The sequence below is a fragment of the Lepus europaeus genome, chromosome 3, assembly GCF_033115175.1.
Source record: "Lepus europaeus isolate LE1 chromosome 3, mLepTim1.pri, whole genome shotgun sequence".
Classification (NCBI taxonomy): domain Eukaryota; kingdom Metazoa; phylum Chordata; class Mammalia; order Lagomorpha; family Leporidae; genus Lepus; species Lepus europaeus.
Window position 1 is genome coordinate 159,014,685 of NC_084829.1, and position 18,730 is coordinate 159,033,414.

At 53.7% G+C, this 18,730-nt stretch overlaps 1 protein-coding gene across 2 annotated transcripts in view; it reads left to right on the forward strand.

Moving 5' to 3' along the window:
* The window catches only part of ZDHHC14 (zinc finger DHHC-type palmitoyltransferase 14), a 258,037-nt gene that overhangs the window by 187,776 nt on the left and 51,531 nt on the right, over positions 1-18,730 (forward strand). For both annotated transcript variants that reach the window (XM_062186976.1, XM_062186977.1), the window contains exon 3: positions 4,024-4,182. In XM_062186976.1, the coding sequence (XP_062042960.1) occupies positions 4,024-4,182 (159 nt within the window). The remainder of the gene's footprint in view (positions 1-4,023; positions 4,183-18,730) is intronic.

Genomic DNA, 18,730 nt, shown 5'->3' on the forward strand with positions numbered 1-18,730 from the left:
CGGTTTTGCATCGGGGAATTGGAAGGGTGCTCAGACAGGTCCCCAGTGGTCAGCCTCGTTCAGGGATTGCATTATTCTTCCTGTTTGAAGACTGTCTCCTGTCTCTGTCGCTACAGGCCACTCATCCAAGCCTGTGCAGTCACCTCCAGGACAACAGCTGCTAACGGAGGAGTTGAGGGGGGGAGGTGTGCTCTGTTAGCGAGAGCCAGGGGCACAGAGGGAGGACAGCTCTGCAGCAGGTGTAAGACAGGGTGACTGACTCCTGGGGCAGGAACACCACAGCCCCTCATTTCTTGAGTACCCACCATGTGCTGCAGGGAGGACCTGGCCCCTGCCTCGAACAGTGTCCAGGGAAGACGTGAGAACAGATCTTTTCTATAGCGCCAGCAGAGAAGTGCCTGGGAGCTGTGTCCCCAGCTCCCAGCCCAGGCTGACGTCTTGTAGAAGTGCAATACAGAGGCACTGAATACGTACATAAAGGAGCTACGTGCAGTGAGAGCCCAAAGGAGGCATCAGCAGATCGACTTGTAATGTGTTTTCCTAAGAGAAGCTGAAACGGAACCTCCCGAGACGGGCTGGCCCGTGCACACCCTGGGCACATGCCGGGAGGGAGGAGGCAGCTCGGCTCCCTCAGGGAAACACAAGGAGGCCGCTGGGTTTGTGTCACAGGCTGTGCTGCCTGAAGGGAGTGCCAGGCTCACAGGTGCCTGTGTTTCCTCCCCACACCTGCTGACTCCAAAGACAAGAACCCCTCGGCTCTCTGTGGGTCCTGTACCACCCTTGGGACAGCATTTTGCTGCCAGAAAATCGTTTATAAACAGTTCTCCAGTCCGTTTGTCATATAATGGCATAGCTGGGCCCCGGTCTAGATCTTCTGATGCTTCTATTCCTTTGTGTTAAGTGCTCTCCAAATATGTGGTCTCAGAAATATTGATTTAATTCTTAAGCTTCAGTTTATCATCTCTTCATAGCGAGCCTTCAGCTCACTTGGTATCCAAGGTTTAAGCTTGCAAAAAAATATATACTTTGGGACTGCAGGATCTAGAGCATTGGTCTTAAGGATTGCCAGCAAACACTTTCTTCGAGTCATTGCTACTCAGATCTAGCTTTCTAAGTAGCTCCAGTGTGTGTCATTTCTGTGTTTTAAAACATCGCAATCCAGCTGCCAAACTCTTCTGATTAAGTTACCGTGAATGTTTGATTGGGTTAATGCTTCTTAGACCCACAGCTGGCCTTCTGGTTTTCCATTCCTGTTTACCAAAGCTAGCTAGATACAGATTTCTCAGCTGAGATAGGACTACTAAGGCACCAAGTCATTACTAATTTAGGCCTCCGTGCCACCCAGTTGGCCCCTGTAGAGATCTGACATGATCTTTGATGTCTTCAAAACCACCTATTCTGCCACCCACTGCCTAGGGGAGTTCACAGCCATTGCTTTGTCTCCTCCATAGTACAGAATGGTTGAGAGACAACCCCCCCTCCCCCGCCGTGCACAAAGGTAATTCTGAAAGTTCAAGGGGAAAATAGAATTAAAGACTGTTGATTTTGTTGCAAAAAAAAATTGAAATTCGCGCATATCACAGGTCTTCAAAAAGTTCATGGAAAATGCATCTTACACGAGAATTTCAAAAGTTTTTGCACCAAAGTAAACTTTGAAATGCCCACATCCACGCTTTGGAGCTCCGAGCCTGTCCGGATGTCTGTCGGCCTCAGCACCCTTTGCTAGGGCAGCCATCTGGGGTGCCAGGCAGATGGGGCACCTGCCAAGAGAGGGGTCCTGCCTGGCACAGCCACGCACATCCCTAGGATGGCCCCACAGCTTCGCCAGGCAGAAGGGCTGGGGCTCAGGAAGGGGCAAAGTAACAAGGCTGCCCCGTGCAATTGCCCCTTCCCTGCCCTCGCTGTCCCCTCTGTCCCTGGAAAACAGAAGCTGACCTGTAGCGGCACAAAATGTTCTCCCTACTGCTGGGCTCGCTGTTTCCACAAGTACCGAAGCTTTGGGCTACAGGGCTACCTTCGATTTTCAGACTTCAGACAGCCTCTGAAAGAGTGGGGTGTGGGGTGGGGCCTTAGCTATTGCAACACCTGAGTCATGACTTGAGTGAGAGCAGCCCTGCAGGGGGCTGGGTTGGGGTGGGGGGTAGCGTTCCAGAGAAATCCGGAGAAGGTGCTCCGGGTGCCTGGGTGTGTGGTCCCTTTCCCTGACTCGAGCTGTGTCCCGGGTGTGTGTGTGTGTGCCTGGGTGTGTGGTACCTTCCCTGAGCCAAGCTGTGTCCGCACAGTTGAGCTCTTTACCATACAAGTGAGCGCATGAGCAGTCTCCACAAAGTTCATGGAAAACGCCTGTGATGACAAAACTCCCCATGGGTTTCCACGGTTTCTTGCACCAGAGTAAACATCTTTTCATTGCATTTTTCCACGAACTCTCTGAAGTGCCCTCCTGTTTGCGTGCGTGGAGAGCGTGGTGAGTGCGTGTGCTGGGAGTGTTTAGGGCCCCTGGAGCAGGGTTCTGGAGTTGTCAGGTGCGTGGATCACAGGGGAATCTCCGTGGACTGCAGCTTCTGGCTCAGGAATCGGAGGAGCCACGCACCTGCTTCTCAGGTCACAGCTGCTGCACGGACCACACTTGGAGCCGTGGACGCTGGAGTAGGGATTCCCCGGCTCGCCTGCAGAGTACATACCCAGGGAGCTTTGTGTAAAACCCCTAATGCCAGACCGTACCCCACCCCACGTAATGCAAGCAGGATCTCTGAGGGCGGGAGCGAGATGCCAATCCTTTGGCAAGCTCTCTGCGTAAGTAATTGGTGACTCCCACCCAGGCTGAGTTTGGCAGCCTCCGGTGGCTTAGGGGACTAATTCCTGCCATCCTGGAAGGTGACCAGAAGTGTGTTGCAACTGCCGCCACTGTCTGCCAGCAGAGTCCTGTGGCTGTGTGTGAACTGAAAGGAGCGGTTCCCATGAATGCCGCCGGCCCTGGAGCTCCCAGCACAGTCCAGCTCCCCGGGCCCACTGGCAGCCGGTCCCGGCCGAAGCCCTCGCAGAGGTCCTGGCCACGCGCTGTCCCCCTGCAGCCTCTCATTCTTGACAGGGGAGCTAGCGGCCTGGGTTCTTTTCAGCGAGCCTTAAAGGGCTGTGCAGGGTCCAGGCGAGAATGAGACTGGCAGTTCTGTCTTCTGTAGAGCAGCAGTTCCCACCCCTGCGGAACCCTAGGGTAATTCTGACCTAACAATGGCTCGGAGGCAGGGTCCACACATTACGGGAGGTTTAAATGCTCCCCAGATGATTCCATTGTGAAATCAGAATCTGTTACTGAAAAACGAAACCTAAAAAAAATAGATTTGCATTTTCTTTCACATTTGGAGAACTGGTTCTGAAAAATAAAATTGAAGGTGCTATTGGGATGATAAATAAATCGTGGAAGTGATTTAAGGACTTTTTAAAACATATATGTACTTCTAAAAATCTATGTTCCTCCCCCCACCCGGTCGCCATCCCTGGTGTTTTTTTGAGGAGGCCAGCGGGCAAGCCTGAGCTGGTTTGAGGTGCATCCCTGTGTCCCCAGAAGGGAAGTGGACGAGGGCACAGTGCTCCCAAGGGCAAGGCTAGCTGCTATACCATTTGCAACCCAACCCCAGGGCCTCTACAACAGGAGTTTGGTGCCCGTGGAATTATGGGGGCTAAAGAGGGCTCGGGGCAGCCCCAGTCTGTGCTGTCATCTGGGGGTCCCCAGCTGTGGGATATCTCCCGGGCACCAGGGAGGGAGAGAATGCACAGTGCCCAGCCTCAAGGTGCGCAGGGCCGTGTAGCCTGCACCCCATTGGTTAGGGCTCAGTCACCTGCTCAGAGGAGCGAGGCGCCAGCCAGTACCAGCCGAGCTCGCCGAGGCACAGGGGAGCCCCAGCGAGGTGGGACAGACGTGGTGGCAGGCGTCGGATGTCCTCCTGGACACCAGCAGAGGGCGGTGCACGGGGTTGGAAGCGATCATCTCAAGCACACGTGCCCTTTCTCCTCTTTTCCCCACAGATATCGCAAACGGCACCAGTTCAGGGGGGTACCGCCCGCCTCCCAGAACCAAAGAAGTCATCGTCAATGGCCAGACTGTGAAACTTAAGTATTGTTTCACCTGCAAGATCTTCCGGCCCCCTCGCGCCTCTCACTGTAGCCTTTGTGATAACTGCGTAGGTGAGTAGCTGCCCCAGGTGGGACGGGCCGCCTAGGGGTGGGCTTTGGGTGAAGGCGTGGCGTGTGCGTCTCTGTAATACCTGGGTGTGGTTCGGATTTGCATGTGTGGCCTGCTGCATTCCCCAGACCTGCAGTTGCTGGCTGTCTGCCTTGTTCCGTCCTGCGATGCCCTAGCCTTCTCCCCATGCACAGGCGCCAAAGCCGGGCTCTCTTGTTCCCCTAGGGCAGCATGATCAGCAGGCATTTGGAATAAAACCTCTGCACCACAAACCCCTGTGCCGGTCAGCCAGCTGGCCACGCACTTAACAGGACACGCTGTGTGCAGTTCCCTTCTCCCGCATCTTCAGAGGGTCTTGGGGTGAGGAGCAGGAGGCTTTGCACCCTGGGGAGAGGCCAGAGGCAGAGGCCAGGAGTCTAGGGTTAGGATTGTCCATCTTCCCAGAGCAGGGAGGCCTCAGCTCTATCTGCCAGCTTTCTCCAGTTCCAAGGAGGGGACAGGCAGAGGCGGCGAGAGAGGCCACAGGCGCTCACTTGTTAGAATCAGCCTGGCCGTTGACCCAGCTCAGGATTTCTATACAGACAGGGGCCCCAGCCGCTGAGAACACTGAGAGCTGTGCCCACCCCACACGCCCTCTTCCTCCCTAAACTGGAGCTCCTTAGAGGTGCGGCTGGCCAGGGGGCGGCAGAGGACTAGCCAGACAAGTGATGGTGTTGGCCCATGGAAGCCCCACTCCCCAGCCCGTGGCCTGCCTCCGGTGGGGTGGCCAAGGATAGTCCCCAGGGGAGTGCCTGTGGGAATCGGCGGCTACCACACGCCGGGACAACAGGGGAACAGCTTGGGACAAACCTCATTTCCCTCGGTGACCCAGGACTGATCTGCAGTGCTCCTGAGGCTCAGAGTCTGTGGTCTCCAGGCCTCTTGAGAAGAAGGAAGCTTTAGACCGTGCTTCCTGCATGCGAGGCCACCTCCTCCGACCCGTTGTGAACTCATTTTGTCTTAATGCGAACCATCTACAGTTCAGTGCAAAGCCCGTGCTTCCCCTCCCAGGCCTCATCTTGGTGTAGTAACTTAGAAAAATCGCTGTGAGCCTCTGCCTCCCGGCAGCACAGCAGGGAATTTGGTTCTGTCCTCACCCTGTAGTCGGGGGTCTATACTGTTGGAGCCCGGGATCCAGCACCAGGCAGCCTGGGTCCGGACGCTAGCTGCGTGACGTAGACGAGCTTCCTAAACTCTCTGTGCCTCCGTGTTTGTCCTCTCAAGAATGGGGGGGGGGGGGGATTTGAGAGGTTAAAGGGGTAGCACACGGAAAACACTCAGAGTAGCACCTGGCATTCAGCACACGCGCTGGCGTCGGCGACACCAGTGACCCTGCGGCTGCCGCTCCCTTGGGGGTCCTGGCTGGACCTGACCTGTTGTCACTCTCTGCAGAGGGGCTGACCAGTGCTGCCCCTAGCCCTCCACGTGGGGGTGTGTCAGAGTTTCCATCAGGACACGTGACAACCTGTGCTCGATCTCCGTGATGCTTCCTGGGGACAGCAGCCTCAGGGACCAACCCCCCACTGCGGGGATACTTGCAAGCCAGAGCAGCGCGGTGGCTTACCTGTCTCAGGGGAGCCTTTGCAGGGGTTGGCGAGATCCTTCCTGGGGCTGCCATTTCCACCTTGGGCCTACCCTACGATGCAACCACAGGTAACTCACACCTGTTCGTGTAAACGCGCCTGTTGTTGTGCGTGCCTTCTCCTGCACGCTTCTAGTGGCTTACTCTAGTCTGCATTTTGATAGAGAAGGAATTGTTTTCTACCAGCCCAAAGCATTTGTCATTTATTAACATTTTTATAAATTTATAAATTTTGCTTATCATTTATAAAATTTGTCAGCCATCTCCGGACACTCCCGGGTTTCTACTCCCTCATTTTCACCGGTTGGTCTCCACCTCGGCTTCCTGTCTCCAGGTAGATTCCTCATCTTGAAAAGACTTTCTGCCCCATCTCCAGCCTTACCGTTTCAAAGTTCCCTTTGGGTTATCATGGACACTTTCTGAAAGCTCACAGAACCACTCAGATGTGCCCCTTCCGTAGCCCGTGGGCGTGCGAGTCCCACCAGGAAGCCTGATGCATTCAAGGTGCAGCGCTCTCGCAGAGTTCCATACGCTTCCCCCAGCTGCTGGTGTGCTCCCTCATGGTGTCACTGTCCAAGAGCGTCCTCTCCGAGAGACGGTCCTGGCTATGGAATAGGAGCCCCCAGGAGCCGAGTCGGACTCTTCCCGAGAAATCACGGCTGCCCCAGCAGGCCAGCAGCGTCCTCTAAGTGAGAAACCCCGAAAGCAGAGGGAGAACAAAAGGAGGGGAGATGGGAGAGACTGGGGTGGGGTGCAGAGGAGGACGCCAGCCACGGAGCATTCAATCAGCAGTGGCCTCTAGGTGTCACTCAGAGATCCTGGGGCTGGAGCTTGGGCGACTGTTAACAGAGCCCAGCTGCATCCAGGACAGGTAAGGTTCAACTGTCTCATAATTAGCCGGAGAAACAAAGTTTTGTAGGGGTCTGAATGACTGCAGGTTTTTTCTGAGGACTGCCTTAGTGTGACCACCGAGCAGACCAGAGGACTGGACCTTCCGCGTTTGGGAAGGCGGAGTGGAGAGCAGGTGCCGCCCACTGAGAGGTCCAATTGCAGAGTTTGCTGCCGGTTCATTTGTAGATGGAAAATCTTTACTGAGAGGATTCTTCCTGTCGCCGAGGGAAGGTCCCGTGACACACGGACAGCCAAGGACCCATTCCGTGGCTTCCCCTTGCTGGTGGTGACTGAGTGTGGCTGGTGCTTGCCAGGCGTAATCTACAAACGCGGATTTGCACTGGGACAGGAGTGTTTTTCTTTGTCAGGGACGTCTGAGACGAGAGCCGGGGCAGGCATTCTGCGTGTTCAGTTGAGGACGGAGGACAGCGCCTCCGTGGCGTGCAAGCTGATGCTGAAACAAAACTGGTTGGCAGGGCTCGGGGTTAGGACCTGGCTCTATGGACACCCCTCCCCAGGGCTGGCTCCTGGTCCGTTCTTGAATGAGCCTGGGACCTGGCTGAGTTGTCCAGACTCTCCCAACTGTTGCCGTGTCTGTAACGTGGGGTGATCCCAATGCTACCGGGCAGCTTTCTTTTATGGACAAAGTGAGACTGTGCCCCCAAGAGCACCAGCTCGGAGAGCGCACACTTGGGTCAGTGAGTGCTTGCTGTTGGTATCCTCTTATTGGAACCAGGGAAACCACACGCTTAGCTCTCAGTGCTCCCAGACCCCAGTTAAAGCAAAGTGTGTCTTCCCGCAACAGGAAGCCTTGCTCTGTCATGTGGGAGGATTAGATGATGTGCAGTAAGAAAAGTAACACAGATCTCTTTTATCTCCACGTGTCTCTCTACCTTCCTGTCTCTAGTTCTCTCTCAGTGTTGCCATCGGGTAGCTTCTGTGCATTTAAAACAGGGGATGTTGGGTAGTTTCGTCCAGGCCATCTTTGGGTTTGTAAGGTATTTCAAACAACCAGCACCTGGGTCAGGAGCCCCCTTCCCAGAGCCTTGCACCCCTCAGCTCAGGAGAGGGAAGTGTAACTGCAGGAGCGGGCGGCTGGCACGTGGCCCTCGTTCTAAAGCCCCAGGCGTGTGCTCTGCACCTTTCCCTGGCCAGGTGGACCCCTTGGGAGGAGCCTGTCCTTTGGTAGACCCTGGTCCAGTCTCAGACTAGCTAACAGCTTTCTGGGGGAATTGGGTGTTTTTAACATAACATAAACCTGGAATAAAAACAGGGATTCACTTGCAATTGATTTAACCCCATGCTGTGGCCAAACTCATAAGAAAGTTCGCTAAACACTGAGGTGAAGCACTGCAAGCGTTTGCAGACAGGCTCTGTGCAAGCCCATCACCAGGACGGGCAGCTCTGCCCAGGGGCTACCTTAGGGCCCCTGGAGGCCAAGCTGCCTGGGTTCCACACCTGCTGTGCTGTCTGGGCAAGAGGACCCTCTCTGCACCTGCAGTGCTGCCCCTGGAGGTGCCACAAGGACAAAGGACTGTGCCCATGCAGCCCGTAGGCTGTGCCAGCCCCTGGGGAGCACTGGGCAGCACCTGCCTCTCTCACACACAGCGAGTGAGTTTGTGTAGAGTTCTCCCACCCTCTTTTACATCCTTGCAGATCCCTTTCTCGTCCCTCCTCTCCCTCACTGGGTCTTTCTCTCCCCAGCCCTTGCACTCCGTTCACTACACACACCCCCTCCTGTCCCCACACCTCCTCTGGGTGCTCTCACTGCTCCCCCTGCTGTGAATGCAGACTGCTGGAATGTGGGGTGTGCGCCGCTCTGCACCCCTGCCCTGGGAGCCCAGTCACTGCTTCACCGCGTTGCCCAACAATAAGAGGTTGGCCTTGTAGCTGCATTCCAGTGTGGGGGAGAACTCTGGAGTTTCTTCGCAACTGTTGGAGTGTGGTGAAAGGGCTCCTACTTCCTCATCGGACAGCACTGCACTTGAGGGCAGTGGAGACAGCCAGCGTTGTGTGTCCTTGGAACCAAAGCGAACAGGGTTTTACTGGTGCTCCCGGTTTCCAGTGTCTTTACGTTTCACCGACATTTAATGAGCACCCGAGTCAGGCAGAGTGATAGTCACTAGATGCATCAAAATGAAGGCCTTCAGCAAGGATCATTATCAAGAGCAGACCAAGGACGGTCAAGGCAGAAGGCGTTTATCATATTGCGTAGGCCACAGAGAGTGGTTTTATGTTGTTAAGGAGCACAATAAAAAGTCTTCAGGGTGCTGTGGCATAGCAGTTTGGATCCCAACTGCTCCACTCTTTTTTTTTTTTTTTGGACAGGCAGAGTTAAAGAGAGAGAAAGAGAGAGAGAGAGATCTCCCTTCTGTTGGTTCACCCCCGAAATGGCCACTACGGCCGGCATGCTGCACTGATCTGAAGCCGGGAGCCAGGTGCTTCCTCCTGGTCTCCCATGCAGGTGCAGGGCCCAAGCACTTGGGCCATCCTCCACTGCCCTCCCGGGCCACAGCAGAGAGCTGGACTGGAAGAGGAGCAACCGGGACAGAATCCAGCGCCCCAACTGGGACTAGAACCCGGGGTGCTGGCGCCACAGGCGGAGGATTAGCCAAGTGAGCTGCGGCACCGGCACTCTTTTTTTAAGATTTATTTTTATTTATTTGAAAAAGAGTTACAGATAGAGGTAATGAGAGAGATAGAGAGAGGTCTTTCATCCACTGGTTCACTCCCCAAATGACTACAATGGCTGGAGCTGAACCGATCAGAAGCCAGGAACCAGGAGCTTTTTCTGGGTCTCCCACATGGGTGCAAAGGCCCAAGGACTTGGGCCATCCTTCACTGCTTCCCCAGGTGCATTAGCAGGGAGCTGGATTGGGAGTGGAGCATCCAGGACTCTAACCAGCGCACATATGGGATGCTGGTGCTGCAGGTAGGGGCTTCAACTCACTGCACCACAGTGCTGGCCACCCAACTGCTCCACTTCTGATCCAGCTCCCAGCTAATGCACCTGGGAAAGCAGCCAAGTCCCTGGGTCTCTGCACCCATGTGGGAGACCTGAAAGAAGTTCCTGGCTCCTGGCTCCTGGCTTTGGCCTGGCCCCGTCCCAGCTGTTGCAGCCATTTGGGGAGTGAACCAGCAGGTAGAAGACCTCTCTCTCTCTCTCTGTCTTTTCCTTCTCTTTCTCTCTGTCTCTCTAACTGTACCTTTAGGGGCGGGGGGCATCAGTGGCACCATCGCTGTGTCTTTTCTGCCGCATCTGCAGAGACCAAGGCTCCAGATTCCGTGATGTGGGCGGGAGCCCCTTTCGCTTCCCTTCCTGAGTAGCGGGCCAGGCAGGGGCGGTACCTGCCCCGCTTTCCGCTTCTAAAATGAAGAAGAGGTTGTAGGGCCCCGCCTCCCGCCTCTTTTGGGATTCTCCCCAAACAGGAAGTTTACTTGGATGACAGATGACCGAAGAGGTAAAAAAGCTTTGGAAAGTCCAGCACAAACACAAAACTAAACTTAGAACCAAATAAACAAAGCGTCCAACTCCAGCAGATAGAGTAGGAGCCGCAAAATCAGCTTAAAGGAAACAATGGCCTGAGAAGCAGAGCAGTAAGTGTGAGGCCAGATCCCATTCCCTGGAAAACAAATGACACTAAATGAAGCTCCGGTGAGACTAAAGGACAGTGACACGAAGTGGAAGTGACAGATCAGAGGAGACAGACTCAGTGAGATTTTTTTTTTTAATTTTGTATAACCATAAGCTGGGCAATCTCAATGTAACATGACATAGCAGATTGCATCTAGTAGTGTAACAATCAAATTAGTTATTTTAAAATAGAAGGGCTTATTTATTTATTTGAAAGGCTGAGTTATATAGAGAGGGCAAACAGAGAGAGAAAGAGAGATCTTCCATTCGTTGGTTCACTCCTCAAATGGCCACAACAGTCAGAGCTGGGCCAGGCCAAAGCCAGGAGCCTGGAACTGCACCTGAATCTCCCACATGCGTAGCAAGGGCTCAAAAATTTGGACCGTCTTTACTGCTTTCCCAGGTACATTAGCAGGAACTGGTTCAGAAGCAGAGTAGCCAGGACTCGAACCGGCGTTTGTGTGGGATGCTGGCGTCACAGGTGGTGTCTTAACCCACTGTGCCACAACGCCGGCAGCAGTCTCAGTTTCTTTATCTGCAGCTCAAGTCCTTTTTAGACAAGAGGAGAGCATTTCATTATGTTGCCCATCGCCAGCGATGTGGTGACGTTAGCTAGCGCAACAGAGAGAATTCCAAGAAACTTGCGTAAGACCACAGTCCCTCTCCCCTGGGAGACTTGTTCACCCACTCCTAGGTCACATTTACACCGGTCCTGGTTGTCCCTGCCTGTGCTCTTGTGCTCCCAGGTCCCCTTGCTCATCACTTGGCTGTTGGTTCTCTCCTCCCAGGTCCCTGGGCCCCCAACATTTCTCTTGGTTCCACCACAGCCTCCGTGGGTTCTTCCTGGCCTCTGGCTGGGCCACCCTTTGGTCCTAGGCAGGTGTGCCCACCCTTTCTTGGATAGTCCTGTTCTCTATATGCCTGCCCTTCAAGAAGATTCCCTGTGTTCTCTACCAAGAGATTTTTAAAAAATTCAAGTGGAAGCAGCATCCAGAGACACTTTTGAAGGAGTAACCAAAATAAATGAAAACGCCAGGAAGTGCCTCACGCCGGCAAGAATTCCCTTCGTAACACGTTTATTACAGGTGTGAGTCCATGTATGTCCTTGTAAATTTCTTAAAACTGTGTGCCTGGCCTGGGAGTCTGCATTCGAGCAAGCTCCCCCGCAGACTGTATGTGCAGCGAAGCGTGGGCACCACGGGAGCAGGCTCTTTCTGCCCTCCTCTGGCTCAGCTAGCCCAGGTCAGGCTGTTGGGATGCACCGAGGATCGCTCCTCCTCCTTCCTGGAGACCAGTGGCCGGCAGAGAGGCCTCCCACGGAAGGCAGCCACTTCCGGAGGGCTCTGCCACGGTGATTTGCCACCACAACAAATTAATATTAACAAACAGCTACCATATTGTGAGAGCCTACAGCAATCCATGCGTTATAAATACAGCTCTGCAACTGGAATTCGTCTCCTGGTCCCCTGACTCACCTCAGGGCCTCTGCCCCCCGGGGTCTGAGGTGGGTGTTGCCTTGGCTTGGCCACAGGGATGGACTCCACAGGGCCGGGGCGTGCCAGGGCCAGCACCCAGGGCTGGATGTGGAGAGGTGAGGGGAGGCATCAGGCCGTCCCTGTGGAATGCACGTGCTGACAGCTCCCCCTGTGGTACTTACAGATTTGCCTGTTAGGTGCAGACAGGGGACAAACAAATAAAAGATGGGCCTCTTGCCTGGAGATGTTTTCCACCCACTCAGGAGACTCATGGCATCACATGGGAGTGTTCGACAAGCTTGTAGCTCCCAGGAGCGCTGGTCGGATCCATTGGTGGTTATTTAGACAAATCTCCCCAAGGGGAGAAAAGGAAGAAAGGGCTGAAAATGCAGGACATCAGCCACACTGAGCAGCCCTTCGACACCCACCTGACAAGCAGGACGTGCGCAGACAGGGGATTGTGAGGTGGAAATCCCATCTTAGCAGGGCCTGCAGGTGCACTGGTGAGGTGTAGTAGCTAGCTGTTGGTGCCCGACAGTGCTGTATGACAAACCCCCTGGAAATTCTCAGTGAGGGCTGGCGTTGGCACAGAGGGTGACAAAGCCACCGCTTGTGACACCAGCATCCCAGATCAGCGTACCAGTTGGAGTCTTGGCTTTTCCACTTCCATCCAGCTTCCCGCTAATGCACCTGGGAAGGTAGCAGATGATAACCCTAGTGCTTGGGTCCCTGCCTCTCACATGAGAGGCTGGAGTTCCTAGCTCCCGGCTTCGGCCTGGCCTAGCCCTGGCTGTTGTAGCCACTTGGGGAGTGAACCAGTGGATGGAAGATATTTCTCTCTCTCTTTCTCTCTCTGTCACTTTGCTTTCCAAATAAATAAATAAATAAATCTTTAAGGACTGCTCAGTGGCTTTTAGCGAACACCGTTTATTTTTCCTATGTGCTGTGGGTCCCCTGGGACCTCCCTGGGGATTTGACTGGGCTTGGCTCCACGCACTGGAGCATTTGATTCTGAGTCCCAGGCTAAAGGCCCAGTTCTCCTCCTTGGGGAGTCCCTGGATCACTTGATGCATAGAGAAGCTTCTAGATGTTTACGACCCATCTGCCAGGTCGCACTGGGCAAGCTGGGAAGCTATGCACTCGCAGAGCGTCACAGGGCAGGTTGGGACACTGAGCTCAGATACTTTCTAGGAAGGCAGTCCAGGTTTTTAACCCACACGTGCCTTAGAGTTAGGTGCCCAGTAATCTAGTGTTGACTGTGCTACTGGGAACCACAGCAGGCCTCCAGGGTGGATTTGGGGTCAGGAGAAAAGCCTGAGACACCAGCCCTGAAGCTGCTGCTGCTCAGGAATCTGTGGCCCCATCAGCCGACCCAGCTGCTCCCTGCTGGCTGTTAAGGGAGCCGTGCTTCACAAAATCCCACCCACTTGGGGCCCGCACTGTGGCAGGTTAGGGCCCTGGCCTGCAGCGCCGGCATCTCATGTGGATGCCAGTTCAAGTCCCAGCTGCTCCACTTCTAATCCAGCTCCTTGCTAATGCACCTGAGAAAGCAGTGGAGGATGTTCCAAGTATTTGGGCCCCTGCATCCATGTGGGAGACCCACAAGCAGCTCCTGGCTCCTGGCTTCAGATTGGCTTAGCTCCAGCCATTGCAGCTACCTGGTGAATGAACTAGCAGATGGAAGACCTCTCTCCCTCTCTCTGTCTCTACCTCTCTCTGTAACTCTGTCTTCCAAATAAATAAAATAAATCTTAAAAAAAAATCCCACCCACTCTTTGAAATAGTCAGATTATACTTTAGGAAAAGGAAGAATGTGAGATATAATCATTATATTTCACATTCTTCCTTTTCCTAAAGTATAATCTGACTATTTCAATTACACCTTTACTTAAAATACTCAGGTGGACACGTGAGGTTTTCAACATGCGAGAAAGGTGGTAGCTTCCACCCTAGGCCTGTAGTGTGGCCTTGTTGTTCCTCCGACAGTTGGTGACTACCGGGGTGAGGCTGTGCTTGGGCACAGGCCTGGAGTGGGTGTGGGGCGGCAGGAGGGCAGCGAGTGACATGTGGTCCCAGCCTCGCAAGAGCTTCTACTGGGGGAGTGAAAGCCCGCTCCATAGCAGGAACACACTCACTTGCTGGTTCTGCCCCAGGATGGGGCAGGAGTCCTTTACTACCGGAGGGGAGAGTTTAATGATGTAGCTACATCCTCAGGCTAGAAGGTTCCAGAAATTTAATGGAACATATAAGGAAAGATTCTATGATCTCACCCCAAGGGCCTGCACAAAGCAAGTGCCCCACGGCCTGGGGTAGACTCCCCATTGCTCTGAGGACCAGCAGGGGACTATGGCCACCATGCTTGTAGAAGCTCAGCTCACTCCATGAACCAAGTTGCCTCCCAGGGATTGGCCTGACCACCAACCAAGAACCTCATTTTTTTTTCTTATTTTTTTTTATTTTCTTTATTTGCAAGGCAGAGTTACAGAGAGACAGGGAGAGACAGAGAGGAGAGACAGAGAGGAGAGACCTTCTCCTCTGGTTCACAACCCATATAACCACAGCAGCCAGGGCTGGACCAGACCAAAGCCAGGAGCCTGGAATTTCATCAAAGTCTCCTACATGGGTAGCAGGGACCCAAGCACTTGGGCCATCCTCCACTGCTTTCCCAGGTGCATTAGCGGGGAGCTGGTTTGAAAGAGGAACAGCCAGAACTTGGGGCTGACACCGTGGCACAGCAGGTTAACACCCTGGCCTGAAGCACTGGCATCCCATATGGGTGTTGGTTCAAGTCCCGGCTGCTCCACTTCCGATCCAGCTCTCTGCTATGGCCTGGGAAAGCAGTGGAAGATGGCCCAAGTCCTTGGGCCCCTGCACCCACGTGGGAGACCTGGAGGAAGCTCCTGGCTCCTGGCTTCAGATCGGTGCAGCTCTGGCTGTTGGCAGCCAATTGGGGAGTGAATCAGTGGATGGAAAACCTCTCTCTCTCTCTCTCTCTCTCTCTGCCTCTCCTCTCTCTGTGTAACTCTGACTTTCAGATAAATAAATAAATCTAAAAAAGAAAGAGAGAGAAAGGGAGGGAGGGAGGGAGGGAAGAAGAAAAGCAGCCAGAACTTACACAGACGCGCCTATGGGCTGCGGGCGTCACAGGCGGCGACAACTTGCTGTGCCACAACTCTGGCCCCAGGAGCCTTACTTTTAGAGTTTGTCCTGGCCTGGGTGCCATAGACGAAATTCAGGATGTCCTTGAACTTGGAAAGGGAAAGCAATCACATCTTTATTTCAGTAACACTGTGTTTCCTTCCATTGGGAATAAGGACAGCACATCGGATTAGCCCTGTGTCAACACTGGCCACTGCAGAGCAGCTCCTGGGATTCCCTGCCCTGTAGACGCCCCAGGCCAACACGTCTGTCTGTGACCCCTCTGAAGTTACAGGATGGGTCACCCCTCAGGTCTGGTGGGTGAGCCGGCATGTGTCTACCCTATCACAGTCTCAAAATCCCCTTGACAGCAGCATTTCTTCCCTGTTGATCTCGTTTGCATTGTACATATGTAAAGCATGCTGGGAAGGGGTCCAGGGCTTCACAAAAGTTGAAGAACCCCTGGGTGACTCTCATTTGGAAAATAAGATTCTTTAAAATAAAGGGACTGGGTAATAAATAGAAGGGACAGGTGGCGTCCTCTCTCCACCCCTCCAGGCTTTGTACTCATTTTCTTTCAAGGAATACATAGTAAGTTGCTTTCAGGAATACCAGTTTTTCCAAGCTCTTTCCAAACAAAAACAATAATCCCCCTAGCTCATTCAATTTTCTCCTCGTTTTTCTCTCCCAACCCAAACCCAGGTGTGCCACACACTCAGCTTCCCAGGGTAGGGGGGCAGGCCTGGGGTCACCCCGCAGTGGGGCCCCTGGAGCCTGGCTCCCGTGGGATGCTCTTGTTGTTTGTGGAGGAGGCTTGTACTAGGGAGCAGAAAGGGCCGCTGTAGGAGGAGCTCTGTATATTGACTGCCCAGCTCACTGTGTTTTGGGTAAACAAAACCCTTAGTAACAGCTGTGTAAACACTGCTGAGACTTCATTCCCTCCAGGGCCTGGCTCGGTCCCTTTATGTCCCTAGGAGACAACAGGCAGAAAAGAACCCTCTGTGTAGTTAAATTTAACCCGAGATATCCTGGAATATTTGCAACACTTTTTTTTTATGTCTTTATTATTTTAGTTGAAAGTCAGAGAGAGGGAGAGACAGAGAGATCTTCCATCCTCTGGTTCACTCCCCAAATGGCTACAATGGTCAGGGCTGGGCCAGGCCGAAGCCAGGAGCCAGGAGCTTCATCCAGGTCTCCCACATGTGTGCAGAGGCTCAAGCACTTGGGCTGTCCTCCACTGCCTTCCCAGGCACATTAGCAGGGAGCTGGATTGGAAGTGGAGCCGCCAGGAATTGAACCAGCACCCACGTGGTATGCCGACACTGTAGGCTTTACTGGCTATACCGCAGCAGCAGCCAGGGGCCTCTGGGCTTAGGAGCTTGAGGGCTGCACCCCAGGCGCCCTCGTTCGCCTGTTTCAGAAATCTCTGCTGAATGACTGCAGACTGCACACCGGACTCTGGGCTTGCCGGTCACTGGGCCAATAGTGCTGAGCGGGATTCACTCAGTCCTGCCACAAGGAGCTTGTGGGGGAAAGCAGGTGGACGAGCAGACCCCTGCAGTACAGAGAGGTGGATGGTGCATGGGCCAGGCCAGCCCTTGGGTGAGCACATGGAGAGAAGAGGGTGGGGCAGCCGGGCTGGGACCCATGGGAGCCCAGCAAGGGAGGGGAGCGGAAAGACAAGGCCCTACTGGGCGGGTGCTGGGACAGCTCTGCAGAGCACCCTGGTAGGAGCAGGAGGGCAGGTCCAGGAAGGTAATTCCAGGAGGAGAAGGCCAAGTTGAAGGCAGGAAGAAAGAGAGCACCTTGCAGTACTTGCCAGGCAGTTGCTGTCTCACTCCAAAGCCAAGCAACATGAAGGGGCCTTGTCTAGCTAGTGCTTCAGAAAGTGCTGTCTGTCACCATTGCAGAGAGCAAGCGTGCTCAGCCAGACTGAGCCAGGGAGACGGGCAGGGGCTGCACACCCAGGTGGGCACAGGTGACCTGGGCCCACACTGCAGGAGCAGCCAAGGAATGGAAAGATGTAGGTGGATTCCATAAATATGTCTGGACTCGGTGCTTCATGAAATTTGTGGAGTGGGGGAAAAGGGGAGAGCACTGGCTCCTTCTCCCGAGAACATGATTATTTCTCCATGTTAAAAATTAATCCTTTCAGAGAAGAGTCAAGTTCCCATATTTTAAGCGGCCTGAGCCATAAAGCATAGAACTCACATTAACTGCCTGGTCTGAGCCAGAACCAAGCTCCACATAGGCCAGGCTGTGGCTGATTGGCTGGTGACTATGAACAAGACACACAGAGGAAAGAAAGCAAAAACAGAGGGTGGAGGAGTAAAGTCGGGAAGTGCAGGAGGGCAGGCATGGAAGGAAGGTGAAGTGTGACCACCAGGTCCCGGAGAAAGAGGCAAGGGGCTGGGAGCAGCCAATCCTGGGCAGGAGAGACCACTGCTGGTGATGAGAAGAGGGCCTCCTTCTGTGTGGGGCCAGGCTCCCCCAGAGCCACCCGTGGTGCAGTTAAATTAAGACTTTTGATGTGCAAATGCTGGTCTGCTTCCAAGGCTTGCTTCTGCTTTCTTTGCTCATTAAACCACACACAAATTCCCATTTTTATTCTTTGGCTGTTCTCACACACACAGGCAAATGTCTACCTAGTTAACCTATTGTTCCCCCCTCAAGAGAAGTAACCCGTAATTTTATGGGGGTAGCATGGGTGACAGTCCTCCTGTGTCTCTTCAAACTGGCATATGGGCGTAGAGCTGGTTGTAGGTATTCTTCTCTTGCTGTCTGTCCTGTGGTGTTCAGAGCTGGCCTGGGGAAAGGTCGTCCTGCTCAGTCCAGAGGGCCACTCACCTTGTCCAACAGGATGGGCTAGAAGCCCTGCCTCATGACCATCTGGAGCTGGACAGAGACAAAACAAATGAGTGCATTAAAGACACATGGCCCAGAAAGAAGCACTAACAGTGTGAGAGCTGTAGGGGCAAAGAGAGACAACAACCAAGGTTTTCATGACTAGCGCAGGCCCAGAAATTCCAACCCTGTTTAGCCTGCTCATGGAGTTGTCTACCCTCACCCAAGAAATGGTAAATATGGTTTTGTACCTGTCTAGTTTTTTTTTTAATGGTTTATTTATTTATTTGAAAGGCAGAGATACAGAGAGAGAAGGGGAGAGAGGGAGAGGGAGAGAGTGGGTGGTAGAGACAGAGAGAGACAGACAGACAAACAGATCTTCCATCTGCTGATTCATGCCCCAGATGGCTGCAATGGCTGGGGCTGGGCCAGGCTGAAGCCAGGATCTAGGAGCTTCTTCTGGGTCTCCCACATGAGTGCAGGGGCCTAAGTACTCCATCTTTCACTGCTTTCCCAGGCACATTATCAGGGAACTGGATCAGAAGTGGAGCAGCCAGGACTCAACCAGTGCCCATATGGGATGCCTGTATGGCAAGCAGAGGCTTAGCCTTCTCCGCCACAGCACTGTTCCTGTACCTGTCTAGTTTGACTATCAAACAGTATTCATCATAGATCATGGCACGGGCTCTGCCTTGAGCAGAAGTTAGCATGTCTCATCCCTGCCTGTTTTGAAGGTCTGGGTTTGGCAACCCTAGCATGCAGGCCCTAGTGTGGCACCCATTACCTGGATGAGGGTGTGTTTTGTTCTCTTTCCCAAAGGAAGGGGCCTTGTTCTGGCTCGCTCTTGAGAGCCTGATAAAGGAACATCACTATTTTCCTTTATCTAGGGATTCTTAGTCCAAAAAATGCCAGCGCTTATCTTAAGGCTGTAGGAGCAGGTGTTTGCT